We start from the raw sequence: 14,992 nt of genomic DNA on the forward strand, positions 1-14,992 counted from the left end.
GCAGTGCTAGTCTGCAAGCCCTGTCGCGTTTTGATCCAAGCACTGAATGTACCAAAGTCCGTTGGGTGCTGTGGGCAGAGAGAGCGTTTCATCGCTGTTCCTGGCTCTTTCTAAGTATAGGAGATGTCTGACGGCACTTCCTTGCAAAGCAGCACCCTCGCGTCCTGCTCTGGGACTCACTGCCACCTCATGGTTTGCTCCCACTCCCCCGGGAGCCATCCAGACCTTCCCAGCTCCAATATGCTTAGCCCACACATCACCATACTTGGATTAATTAAACACATCATATCCCATATTCCTGGTTTAGACTCTTTGGAGAACATGTAAGAAAATGAAAGCACAGGAGACATAAAGGATTTTCCCAATACTTTACCCTTGAAAACCAGTTACGGAATTAAAATTACTAATAATAATAGTCTTGAGACATGCCATCTCCCCTCTAGTGCTTGACACATCAAACTTTCTGTGACGTGGAGGGCTCTTAGTGCTCCAGGTGGGACAGGACTTCTCCATGTCCTTTCAGTCTGCAGTAATCACCTTCCTTTGACTATACAGGGACATCCAGCTCTGCAAAGACATTTGTCTTCTTTTTGCCATGGTGCTCCATTCAGCATTTCACCCCATCTCATAGTCTACCAGTACTTTCCTCTTTCGAAAAACAGTCCTGGAATGAGGGAGGGAAGATGGCAGAACAGAGACAATCAAAGTCAATAATACTAGATTGTTTTTTGACAATTTTCCTGTGATAGTCCTTCAGCAAGGTGTGAAGCACCTTTCCCGGGAAGAGTGCCTGTCTGGAACGCATTACTGTAACCTGTCTTGGGCAAATTTAAACATGTGTTCAGTACGGTATACAAAATGGAGTTGAGGAGACAAAATGGAGTTTCAATTTAATACAGACCTGCCATTCTGCCAAAACGTGTCACGAAAGGGATTTTCCATCATGTAGTAATGTTTACAGAGCATCTCTGTTTTTAATGGTTGCTGTAACCAGATCAACTGTTTCTTTTGATTATTTATGTTGTATCCCATCATTATTTTAGTTTCATTTCAGCAGCCCTGAGTAAAATAAAATATCACTCTGTCATCGAGCAACCTGAGACAATGTCCACTCTTGGCATTTGGTTTAAAATAAACAAAATTGCCTAGTTTTAAAGCTTTTTGAGGATTAGTGGCTTTTAGATAACGTAAATTACAAATTATAGGATGTAAGCACTAAAATCACTAAATGGATGGAAATAAATAATCTTTTTACACAATGTTATTGCAACATTTTCTTCAAATGAAACACGATGAATTGTGTTGGGGTGCCATCGGAGGAAGGCAAACTATGATTAAAAGGTATGATTAAAAGTTTAAATTTAAATCTAGCTTCCAGTTCCAATCTAAGATGGGAGAAATTTGTATTTAGATTATGTGATTAGTAACACAAACTTTGAAGATCTGTAACATCCTTTGAAGAAATTGGGTTGTCGAGTTCAAGTGGCTTTGCCCAGAAGCCAAACCTACTAAATACAGCAACTTTCACCAATTTGACAATCTCTTCCCTTGCTGCTTCTCCTTTAATCTCTACATTTCAGGATATCGCTGTTGAGATACATTTGTGCACAAAACAGTGTCCAAAGTTGCTCCCCATTGACACCTAAGCCCCAAGCTTGTTTTCACATCAAAAGCCATATGGGCTATTATTCATCATGCTTCTCTGCCTACACTGCAGCTGGACGAGATGTAGTACTATCATACTGTGCTGTACTTCCATGTGCTTGGTTTGGTTTTTTCTTTCTTTTAGCTGATATAACTATTCCTGTAGAATTTAGAGCACATATGCACATATATGTGTAACAAAGAGAAAGCAATTATGCTATTCCCTCAAAAGTTGAAAACTGTGGATGAAAAAGGAGCAAAATAAATGCTCACTTCTTTCAACAACAGCGAAGAAGTGTGAAGTAGAAAGGAGGCAGAGATGAAGAGGGGGGAAAATTCATTCTCCCTCCAATCCAGGTAGCTCAGGTGACCCTGGCAATGAAGACAGAGTGACTTGGCATAGGAGCCTGTGGGGAGGGGAGGACACATAGATAGGCTGGAAGCCTCCGTTAAGCCTGTGCATCACTGTGGCCGTTGTCATCTGAACTAGCTACATGAAGGTAATCACAGAAATCACAGAAACACTAGGTTGGAAAGGACCTTCAAGATCATCAAGTCCAACCATTAATCCAGCGCCACCATGTCCCCTAAACCATGTCCTGAAGCGCCACATCAGGCGCAGATATGCATGCAGGTATGTCTCTGCATTTATAATCACTGTATACGCACATACAGTTAGCAGTATATAAATACGTTTTGTTTCCAGTTATCCTCTTTGGCTTTCAACCCCTTCTAGATTCTTCTGCCCTGTTGCACCTTACTTTTTGTCTTCCAAATTATTCTGTGTATGTAGGCTGTAATGAAGCTTCTTTAAGTTGGTGTCACCATGAGATATTTTGTTCTGTACTTGGTTTTGTGCCACCTGATTATAATGTCTTTGTGACATAGTCCATATAGGATGTTTTTCATTTAAAGTAGTACATAAAGAATGAATAAAAAAATACCATTCCTACAAGCTTTGTTACTTCATAACCATTATTATAAATGTTGGCAGAGTTGGCTGCAACCTAAGTGGGAAGATGAAAACAGTCTTCCTGGCTGTGACCTCATCATATAACTCTGATGTGATGCCGTGTAAATGGGAGACAAAAGCCAGATTTGGATCCCTTGGTAAATCCATGCCTGATAAAACAGCCTTACCACTCCGGATGTTTGCTGAACTCTGTCATAGCTCTTGCTTCAGTAACAGTCAGCCAGTGTTTATGCAATTACGTTCCTAACTTATATGAGTAAATAGAATTTAATAACAGCACTTGGATATTTTGTGCATGCTGTTTGCTGAACTTTATAACTTGTCTTAAAAAGGGTTATTCTAAGGGAGATTCTAACTGGCCATACCATAGTGTTGCCTGTATGTTTTATTTATAATATTCATTTAAATAAAGAATATGATGCAATCCTGAATATATATTAAAATAGCTCCCAGTTATATATCTTTTCATATTACAGTGCAGTCATATTCTTAGTTTACTCTCACCGAAACTTCTCATGCAGTTACACTTTAATATGAAAAGAAATGTTGTCAAGAGTAGTTATTATCACATATCAGAATATTGTATTAGCATTCACTTTTAATAGATTAAAATGAAAGCTTTTGAAATCTGCCCTTAATGATACTGAAGGATCTTGGAGAGACAATGGGAAAGCTTTAGATGAAATGTCATATGATATATATATATATATCATACATAGGTTCATAAAAGACAGTTCATTTAACTGCCTGCCTTTGTTTCGTCTGTTCTGTTTGTCATCCACAGGTTAAGTGATGCCTGTGCAGTTTCTTTGCTTGAAATCAAGCACAGTGAGTGGCAGGGAAGTTTAGGAAATACAAGGTTCTTGCAGACCTGGGTTGATGAGTAAAATAAGACAATTTTGGAGGCATAGAATGTAGCCTGGAAAAAAAAATCTGGTGGTTGGAGGCATCTTTGGGTCATATCTGCTGATCTTTTGACTCACAGTCTGACTTGGATAGATTGCTTGAACTGCTGTTGCATAAATCATCTCACTTGTAAAGCTGAATTCAAGGTGGATGCAGTATGAGTTAAGCTGTCTTGGAGGAGAATTGTTGAGAGATGCCATGCTGCAGAGCGTGCGTGTTACAAAAACGTATATAAAAAGGTGAAATGATTCAGTGTTCATTTGTAGGGTTTAGGGTCTTGTTTTGGAAGCTTTTAATATACATGGGAAGAGACAACAGGAGGATCCTCCAGCTGATCAAATCGTTGGTATTTTTTTCTCAGTTATTGTTTTGATGTGCGATAGTCACATTTATGTAGGGTGGGCATAGATATAATGTGCTGCATCTGTCTCTGAACTTCTTCTTATTGAAGGCTTGTATACCTTTTTTTGGCTGCAGCGGGATGTATAGGTGACCTGTATTTCACACTTCTTTGGTAGCTGGGAAAGGAGATGATGAATAAACAATTCAGCATTGAAGTAAATATTTTGTTTTATTTTTGCTTACAAAAATCATAATTTCACTCTTTTATAAACATTTTAGTAAACATTGAGAACTTAAAGGAAGTGTCTCATAACAACACCTGCTGTAGGAATTGCCTGTGTATATGTGTCATCATTTGAGTTTATGGGTGTTTTTCAGGCTTGCATCTGATGGCTTAGGAGCTACCAAGGAGCTCTGCACCACACTGCACTGAGGGCAGATAATAATTTAGATAGACAGATGTAAATGTAGTACAAATACTAACACGGCAACGGTGAGCTAAAATGTTACAGCCCGCATCCTGCAAATATAAACACTACAAAAAATACACATTGCATCAAACCTTATTGAACTATACAACCTATTACAGAACATTATACACAAACTTCTAACAAGTAGATGCTAAATATTGCAGCGACTAAACTGTATGTTTGCATATTGAAGAAATTGAGAAATTAAATGGCTGCTGGGTGTTTTTAGATGTTAACAAGTCACTCAGATTTTACAGATATTATGCATCAGTATATTTTTCTGAGAATTTACCCTAACAAATTCATCCAAAACATTGCAGAAAGTCATTTGTTATTTAAGGCCAAACCAAAAGGTCAGGAAGTTTAACTTTAGGTATACTTTTGGTTTTTTGGTTTCATTGATTCATGCTCACATTAAGTCCACAGACAGTAGAACAAAAGCATTTCAGAGCTAAATAGAGGGCCGCAAGCAACAAACAGGAAAGGCTGAGATCCATGATCCTACCAGTGCTGAAGGCAGCACTAGTAGCAAGGCACCGATCAGGTAGGCACATGATCCAAGAACAACATACAGAATGATGAAAATTTCCCAGATTCATGGAAAAATGACCTTGGGGAATTTTTTCTGTGAATGCAGACCTGGTGATTGCAAGCTTGGGAGCAAGGACAGATGACCAAGCATCCAAAACAGGAAATTATCTGAAAGACTAGTACACCTCATAAAGTTTCTAAAACCTCAGGCTCGGGATTTACAGAACGCAGAATGAATTTAAATAACACTGGATTGCATCTAGCCAGTATGCAGAAAAATAAAGAAATTTCTTCATGTTCTCTGCAAGTAAACATGCAACATAATATTTGAATTATAGCAATGTTTGCAAGCTGATTGTCGTGGTTTAGCCCCAGCCAGCAACCAAGCACCATGCAGCCGCTCGCTCACTCCCCCACGGTGGGACGGGGGAGAGAATCGGAAGGGTAAAAGTGAGGAAACTCATGGTTTGAGATAAAGACAGTTTAATAAGTAAAGCAAAAGCCGCGCACGCAAGCAAAGCAAAACAAGGAATTTGTTCACCACTCCCCACGGGCAGGCAGGTGTTCAGCCATCTCCAGGGAAGCAGGGCTCCGTCACGCGTAATGGTTTCTTGGGAAGACAGACACCATAACTCCGAACGTCCTTCCACCCCTTCCTTCTTCTTCGTCCCAGCTTTATATACTGAGCATGACGTTATATGGTAGGGAATATCTCTTTGGCCAGCCGGGGTCAGCTCCCCCAGCCGTGTCCCCTCTCAGCTTCCCGTGCACCCCCAGCCTGCTCGCTGCAGGCCAGCATGAGAAGCTGGACTGTCCTTGACTGCTTAGCAACAACTCAAAACATCAGCACCTTATCAACATTTTCTCATCCCAAATCCAAAACATAGCCTCACGCTAGCTTCTATGAAGAAAATTAACTACCCTGGCTGAAACCAGGACAGTGATGCAGCAAATACATGAGGATAATGAGCGAAATTCAAAATAGAAGACTTAAGGAATCATGGTTTCCAGGGCAGATAGGACTACCATAACCAGGCAGCTTAACTATCCTGTCCATAGGATTTCTCATAAATGTGATAGGGAATGCATCTTTTCTGAAAAAGATATCTAACAATTTTAAAATGTCTGAGAAATTAGGAGTTTGCTGTTGACATAATGCTTAATTACCTTCTAAAGTAGGAACTTGTGTCTTATTTCAGAACTCAATTTCTCTAACTCCCATTTCTCAACACTGGATCTCATTATACCACTGTCAGGAAGGCTGACATCTTGCTATCAGACATCTTTCCAGAGTGTAAGTACCAATCGCAGTGATCAAGGAACCTTTCAGCCTTTCGTCTGACAAGCCGGATAAGTTGAGCTCCTGTAGGCCTTGCACTGTAGCACTTGGTTTCCAACTGCAGGCTGTGAAATCTCTCTTCAGAAATTCACCTGTCCATCTGAGTAGAAGAAACAATGCATCGTTCTTTTTTTCCAGTGTGCAAACAGTTCTGATGCTAAAATATTTTCTCCAAAACTCTACTTTGAATGACAATAAATAAGAACATTCTTGAATAAGAAAGCTGAAAGAAGTGGCGAGTAGAAACAAGAAACAATAACGAAACAACCATCAATCCATATTTTTAAGATCTAATCCAACTATCTCTATTCCATCAAACTTTGGAAATACTCTGTTCCCTATGCAGATCTGTGCCCATGGCATAATCCTTTCCCACCCCTGAAACAAGGACTTTTGACAGATAGGCTGTGACTAGCTATTAAATAGCTCTGGCCAGGAAGGGCGTACCATCAGCTGCTGTGCCAGGAGCTGGCACTTGTTCATTTCTACCGCTGCTGTTACAAGCTTTATAGCCTGTGGCAGAGAAAGAGGATGAACAGCTGGAAGCCGAAACCTTTTCAGCCACCTCAGCAAAAATCGGTAGAGCTATCTGCCAAAGGCACAGTTTGCCTTTGCCAGTTGGTCTAGTTGAATATACTGTACCTTGCAGGTAGAATATCCCAAGAAGCTCAGCACAGATCGAGAAATGCCCATGGAATATTTCACTGCCACCTTCTGTAGGAGCAGAGCAAGCTCACTACTGGGGACTTTTTAAAAATGCCGCTGCATCATCAAAAATAATGGCTCGCTTCCAAAATATGTCACTCGATAAACATTCACAGAAGGGGTCAGGTGAAAGTTATTTCAAACAGACCTCATAACAGCTGGAAGTTTGTGGTTGATGACTGGGGATGGGGATTCCTGCTTTTGTTCATTTCTACTTGAAAGGTTTGAAAAGATTTTCCCTACCTCCTGAGCGGGCACTGGGACTATAGTTGCCCTGTTGGCACTGCCACTTGAGCAGGTGTGACAAGAGTTCTGTGGGGACATTTTCCAGATTACATAAGAAATCAGTAGTTTTCTACTTTTTTGTGTTGGTACAGGATGAGGCTTCAGTACTGACAGTTTTTCTCCATGTAGACCTTCACAGTTTAATCAACTCCTTTCTATCAATTTCTGTTCCTTCTTAACTGCAGGTGAGGGGAGAAAAAGAACAACAACAAAAAAAGAGTTTTATACATTTTCAGGAATGGTATTTATCATTTACAGCAGAGTATTTTTGCCATTCTGATTATGAATGTTTACTTTATTCACACATCAAGCAAACTATCCTCTTACACCATACAGTCAAGAGGTATACTGTTTCATTAATTCAGATGTCTGAAGGCTGTCTGGAAATATATTTCCTACTTTCTGATACAGGAACATTTCAATAGGAGGGGATTTAATTTGGTTTGAAATTTCAACTCTTGTTCTGCTCAGAATCTAAAGTTGGAATCCATTAAGATGCATTTTAGTGCAGTTTCTGTTCTCATCTTCCTTTTCTCAGTAACTGTGCAATTCACTTAGTACTTCATTACAACCAACAGCAATATGTGTACATGGTGCACAAAATGAGCCATTTTGTTTTAAAACAGATTGCAGATGAAAGGAAACCATTCATTTCTTGCTTGCTAGCTGTAATTACTAGAGCGCTAATTACTCCAAATCATTGACATCCAGGGTCAATAAGGATGACAACAGGAACATCAAAGACAAGATGCACACACACAATTACAAGTCTCTAAAACCAGGCTGTAATATTATTTTATGGCTACTGTGTTTTTTCAGTCAATGCTGACAAATATTCAAGTTTGCTGAATGCTTACTATTATTTCCTTTGCAGTTTGACGGTGAGAACATGTACATGAGTATGACAGAGCCGAGCCAGGACTATGTGCCAGCCAGCCAGGTGGGTTAATTAATCTTCTCTGCCTTGTTTCAAATTGTAATTAAACAAATTCAAAGAGTTGCATTGCAAATGAGTGGCACTATCAGTAACTGCTGCAATCAGGAATAATCATAATTTATAAACAAAGCATTTAAGCCTTGTTTCCAGTTAATGAGATAGAGCTGATAGAACACCAGAGTTGGCGTTTGTTGAAAGATACTACCTTGTTTCCTCTCCAGAATGCAAGCAGCTGTTTTGCCAGCATGATCTTTCCTAAACAGTTGTTTTACCTTCAGGAAATAAAGTCTTTACAGGTGCAGGTTATTTGTTTATCTGACTGCAGACAAGTTAATCATTATAAGCTACACATGTCACAAATAGCTTTAATTATCACTCATAGGCCAGTTGTAGTTGAAGAATTACTTTTTTAACACTAATCTTATGGCTGAGGAACCTTGCTCGTGTTCCACCATTAGCAGTAGGGTTAGGGCAATGACCTGGTTTTCTGCAGCTTGCAGCCCAAAAGGTTTAATGTGATGTGGATTCTTTACAGGTACTTTTGAGTCCTTTCCATTTTGGGGAACCCTATGCACTAATTTCTGATATTGGGTGTATGTTTAAAAATCTTTCACCTTTCTACTTGAACCCTAAGATACTATAGATTTCTAAGAATGAAAGATTTTAATGACTTTTTTAAATCAAAAGTAGTTTTGAAATTTTTGTTTTGTCTACCTGTAGCTACATCTATATGTAGGGGAGAAATTTTCATTTACTTCACATGTTTTGGTCAGTTTAATTCCACATTAGTAAGTGATGGTGATAGTGGTGCGGGTCAGTTAGATTGTGTCAGAAATTGCCCTGAATAATTAGACTTGTGGTCTAGGTCATGCAATGTCTCGGACCCTCAGTGGCTAGTCTGATATACCCCTTTCTGCCAGGGCCAGTAGGATTATATGAAGAGCTTGCATTTGGTTGGGAAAAAAGTCTGCATGCATAGTGAATGTGTGTAGATGAGCAGGATGTCATTTAGGAATCAATAGCTTTGGGAAGTGACAGTACATTCAAGGCTAAATGTCCTCATGAAGTAGGGTTTTTCAGATAGCCACGTTGGTCTAACCATTCATTATGTGTAGTATATGGGTTCATTTGGGGGCAGGGAAGCAGGAGGTTGTGTGAGATGAGCTACATTGTTCAATCCAAAAAGACTGTCTTTAAAATGTTCCATCATGTTGCTTCCCAGCCTTCTGTTGAAGTTATTCTGAAATACCTTTAGAGACCAACTGTACTTTGCGTTTAGGATTTGTGTGTGATTTAACTTATTCAGCTAAGAACCCTCCAAGATCCAGAGGTAGTTTAGAATAGAACTGTTTGATTAAAAAATGAAAAATTATATTATTAATTTTTCTCTAACCATTAATCCAAAAACTGTACTGACAAGTTTTAGTATTACTATTAGATTAAAGGAGCCTAGTATCATCTCATTTATGCCTTAAGGGTTTTGAAGTGCAAGGGCTAATTGAATTTGTTTGAAACAGTAGAAATACAAACTCTGTGAATGATTGCTGTTATAAGGCAGCTGCTACCTTTCAGAGAATCATTATGTCTGTCTTAAATACTTTTGAATAAAGAATTGCAAATCCACATTATACATCAGAATAATTTTTTTTCTGTTGATATTTTTGTACTGTGTATGCATGTAGTTTAAATAATTTAAATGGCATATTGAAAAATTAAGAGTATAAGTTTTAATCTTTTATGAAGTTTCTACAAGTGCTAACAAGGTCCAGATCCTCAGAGATATTTATGCATCTAACACTCACTGGTTTCAGTGGAAGTAAGGTGCTTAAAGTACCTTTAAAGGATCCAGGCCTAGATATATTAAGTGCAAATGATTTTGTCTTCAAGGAAAAAAATCTATCAAATGTGACATTTGCAAATTCAAAGATGACAGAAAACCCTGAATGCTTACTAAGGGCTGGAACCAAGAAAGGGCTTACAGACTGAAAATCTCACTGTGGCAAAGGCAAGCCCTTGGCTGTCTGGCTCCCAGGTGGAGCTCAAAACCCAGAGGCAGGTGTCAAAACTCTGTCCTTTGCTGGGTGATCTGTGTGGCAGGAGGTAGCTCGATAGCTAGGCACGGTATTTTAAGTGATCACCAAATGCACACCAGTCAAACAGCCTCCTGTGCCTGTTTGAGAGAAGCCATCAACCTGGGGCTGTCACATCCTCCTTTCCCTTACTGTGATGCTCTCCTGGTGCTTACACCATTGCAGCAGTTTTAAAGTGAGGATAGATGAAAGCCTGTAATAATAATATTTTTAAAAGGAGGCAAAAAACACACTAGGAGCAGGAAGCTGGGGGTCTTTTGGACATCCTGCCTCTCTTGTTTAAGAACTGTGACCATGAGAGAAGCCTTCCTGAACCTGTTCCTGATGTAGGTAGCTGCTAGTTGTTCCTCAGAGGAGCTAAGCAGCTCTCCATCAACAGTATTGGCGAAGTCTTCACCGACTGTAATTGGGTGCTGTTCCTATTTCAGGCGTGAACATTTGGTGGTCACCCAAAATTGGTGAACTGACTACCATTTCAACATCCAATCTCCTTGTTAAAACTGGACAGAATACGATACTCACTGCTCTGAAAACAAAGCATGCCAGTTTGTGTGGCTTACTGGGGAGGAGGAGGAAAGGATGTGACTGTATTTTCTGGTCTCTGTTTTCAGGAGTGTTTGTTCATTTTCCCCTCACTTTTACTGGATGTAAAACAAATAATCCCATAAGAAGAGATGGGAAAATGTTCTCTCCCAGGTGAAAGCCTAGTCACTTAAGCCATAAAGTTTTCTCCTGTGTCCATTTTGCATCTGTCCTCACGAGACTTGCAGTTGCAAAACCTCAGTGAGAGGAGTGCAAGTTCCCTCCCATCCCCAATAACTTTGTTGTTCCTCTGCGAGATCTGAAATGAGGGTTTGAATCCTGTCAGAATGAGGAGTGAATACATTTTTCCACTTTCCTTGATGCATCCACATCTGTTAACTAAAATATGAATCCCACATGTTAGGAGATGCATGGTCCTATCAGAAACTTTTATTCAAGTTTCTTGAATAAACTTGAATAATGGTGAACATGGTGACTGCGTCAGACACAAGCATCATTTTCTAATTTCAGAGTCTGATACAGCTTATTTGGGAGGTAGGTTGGCAGACTGAGTCATCATATACAACACCAAGGACAGAGGGGTTTCCACTAGGCTGTCTTCAGGGTTTTGTGGCTGTGAGGCACAGGACTTTTGGGGTCCTGATCCACGCTGACATGCTCACATCCTTGCTGTGGATTTAACCCTGAGTAGTGTTGCTTGTTTTGCCTTTTCTCTCTAACTTTTCCTAGGATCCAGCATTTCAAGAAATTTGGAGGCTATAAAATAAACTGTGTTGCAGAAGAAAATAGAATTTAGATATCAGAAATGTTTCAGTTGCCCTGATAAAGCTGAACTTTGCACATAATTTTTTTCTGTTTACTGCAAAGTGTTCATATCCAGAAAAATATCACCTTGTATTATTTTAAGGGTTTTAATCAATTTATCCCCTTTAGGCTAACATAAATAAAGGCTCAGCCATTGGACAGGAAAAATATAGTTTTGTTCCTTTTTCTATATAACATCAAACATCTGCATAGCTTGGTAATCCAAGACAAGTTGCCTCACAGCATCCCTCAACAATTATCATTTCTGTTCAATTTTCAAATCAGTACATGCTTTGGGACTTACAGACTAAGTTGCTAAGTAGCAACATATGGCTCACTACTGTTCCTGTGATGTTGCTGCAAGCAAATAGCATAATTCTATACTTGAAATGATTTTTACAGAAAGCCGGTACTGGAACTGAGCCAGAAGTGTAAGTACACAGTAAAAATTAATGATATTCTTTTAGACTGTCCCAAAAGGCTGTTTGGCAATGTTGTCTCTGTGTACATTTTATATATATGTGTAAGTACTGTATTTTTGGTTATGATATATGTAGTACAGGACTCTGCACTGCAGGCATCTCCTAAATGAGTTATGCCAGCCATATTAACAAACATATGTAGTAAAACTACATGACATTTTCACTATTAATTGCACTTCGATCTGAAAATATTTATCATTTTAAAATAAAACTATGCCAACTGCTCTGCATTTCAAATTCTCACAAATATATTGTTTTCTCCCCACACCTATAATTGGAATCTCAGAGATGAATTGTTCTTCATGTAATTCCTCCTCCTGTAATTTGTGGGCCATGCACAGCACAGTATAAAATTATATTGTTTATTTTACATTTCTTCCTAGTCACAGTACAGAATGTAATTCAGGACTCTGCTGCATAGAACCTCAGCACTTTTGTAGCCTTCTCGATGCCTGATAAATGTTAAGGGTAATGAATCCAGCCGCAAAATCCCCGGACGATCCAAAGGGAAGGGAGGACAGCTGGCCTGGAGCTGATGGTTTGGGGCAGTACCCCCATTGCCCCAGTGGGAAGAAGAGAGATATGCAAGACAGAGGAAGGAATATCACTTGCACAGAGATGATATTTTTGTCCCTCCCAGAACTATGCCGGGGAGGTCTAAGATACAGATGCATGCTCTTTGATACAATGGTCACCATGGGTATCAAAACTGTTTTGCCCTGTACAGCTCCAGTGTAAAATAGGATAGAATGACATCCAACAGAGAGATTTTTCATGTTAATGGGAAACTAAAGGGTTCCCCTTCCTTTTGTTGCCATATGCACATGGTCCTGGACATGTATCTCTAACTTCTTTTTATATGTTTATGTCCTAATTTCTTAGGGTATTAATGGAATAGCTATTACTCATGTAAAGTAAGGATGGATAAATGCTACATAATAGCTGCTCTGTCTTGCTTTGTATTGGTCCTTCCCCGTAGGCAGCCTAGAATTTCAGGGTACTGTATCCCTTTCCTGCCAGAAGATATGGCTCTCCTCTCGTCGCTCTTCTAGATCCACAGTCAACAGAGCAAGGCAGGAGTTGGCTGCCATGGACAGGATTCAGGAGAAGCAGCATTCTTGCATGGACAATCACTACGTGGTCCAGTGTAGTCCATGGGTACATACTACCCTCAAGTCCAGGGCAATTCTGCCCAAAAAAAGCCTTTGCTCATTAGTTGAGAGGCTGCTCCACACTGAGAGGGCAATGCCACCTGGTCAGTCTGCTGGCTGGCTGCAGTTCAGGGCTGTTTTGGACCATATTCCACCTCACCCTTCCCTGTCCGCTATCTTTTAGTTTCAAAAATAGGCTATCAACAGAAGGGAGTCCACTCCTCACTCCTGAATTTCTCTGAAGTAGGCTATAGATGCCACTTTCCAAAAAAAAAAAAAAAGAAAAGAAAAGAAAAAAGGCATGTAGGTTTAAACGGCCTCAGGGAAAGAAAAACACCAGGCAGGTCTTTTGTATCCTGAATGAGTGGTTAAAGGTTGAGGTAATTTTACCCTATCTTTCCATTTTGTGTAGAACATAATCTTTTAATTTGTCTTAGCATCAGGCACAGAGTCTGGAAAGAATTGAGTCCCTGATAAAAGTACATCAACAGTGACATTAACAAGGCTATATATATGTTTATAGATCTACGTATATAGAATCAGAGAATGGTTTGAGTTGGAAGGCATTTTTGAAGATCATCTAGTTCAATCCCCTGCCATGGGCATGGGCACCTTTCACTAAATCAGGCTGCTCCAAGCCCCATCCAACCTGACCTTGAACACTTCCAATGATGGGGCATCCACAGGTTCTCTGGGCAATCTTTTCCAGTGTCTCACTACCCTCACAGTGAAGAATTTCTTCTTGTGTCCAATCTAAATCTAACCTCTCAGTTTAAAACCATGGCCCCTTGTCCTGTCACTACAGGCCTTGGTAAAAAATCTTTCTCCATCTTTCTTATAAGGCCCCTTTATATATTGAAAGGTTGCAGTAAGATCTTCCTTATTCTTCTCTAGGCTGAACAACCCCAACTCTCTCAGCCTTTCTTCATAGGAGAGGTGTTCCAGCCCTCTGACCATTTTTGTGGCCCTCCTTTGGACCTAATTCCACATGGCCATGTCTTACTTGTGCTGGGGACCCCAGAGCTGGATGCAGTACTCCAGGTGGGGTCCCTGTTAAAGGGGGAGAATCACCTCCCTCGACCTGCTGGTGACATTTCTGTTTATGCAGCCCAGGATACAATTGACTTTATGGGCTTCAAGCTGACGTTGCTGGCTCATGTCCAGTTTGTCATCCACCAGGATCCCCAAGTCCTTCTCTGCAGAGATGTGTTATATAAGTATGTATGAATGCCTTTAGCTTTGATGCAAAATGTATGCACATGCACTATGTATTCAAGGATATTTAATTTTTTTTTTGTAATCAAATACCTCAACGTTTATAAAAAAAGTCAAAATGATGGCCTCTTGTCCTTCATTTAAGAGCTTTTTTTCAGGTTTCACCAAAAAGACATAACTCAGGTGAACTACCTTTACTGTCCTTTATTCAAATTCATTTTAGTTAGGTTCTGTTCAGTAAGTACTGAACTTGTACTCCAACCAGAAGAAGAAATGTTTATCACCTACTTATCTCTGAAGAATTAGTTACTTACTTAAATATGACTTTACTTAATGCTTCTTTCATTTAATGCCTATTCTGTAGCACATGCTGTAAAAACACTAAAGAGGGCAAAATCTTTTCCTTAAGGATCCTAAGCAAACATACCCATAATTACAGTTGTATAAACAAAAGTGTCCCTCTCCAGCCTTCAGAAATCATTAGCGTATATCTGTAAAATTGAGATCATATCAGAAACCTCGGCAAGTATAACAAATTTTTCATCCTTCTATTTGTCTTCTGGCTGTAGAAACCT

General features: G+C 39.7%; 1 protein-coding gene across 1 annotated transcript in view; it reads left to right on the forward strand.

The window, feature by feature from the left end:
• Nucleotides 1-8,063: 8,063 nt before the first annotated feature.
• TOX (thymocyte selection-associated high mobility group box) overlaps nt 8,064-14,992 on the forward strand; it is a 106,736-nt gene continuing 99,807 nt past the window's right edge. Inside the window, exon 1 of the mRNA XM_010286502.1 lies at nt 8,064-8,135. Within this exon, the coding sequence (XP_010284804.1) occupies nt 8,085-8,135 (51 nt within the window). The 5' untranslated portion in view covers nt 8,064-8,084. The remainder of the gene's footprint in view (nt 8,136-14,992) is intronic.

This window comes from Phaethon lepturus, unplaced genomic scaffold (assembly GCF_000687285.1).
Source record: "Phaethon lepturus isolate BGI_N335 unplaced genomic scaffold, ASM68728v1 scaffold21184, whole genome shotgun sequence".
Classification (NCBI taxonomy): domain Eukaryota; kingdom Metazoa; phylum Chordata; class Aves; order Phaethontiformes; family Phaethontidae; genus Phaethon; species Phaethon lepturus.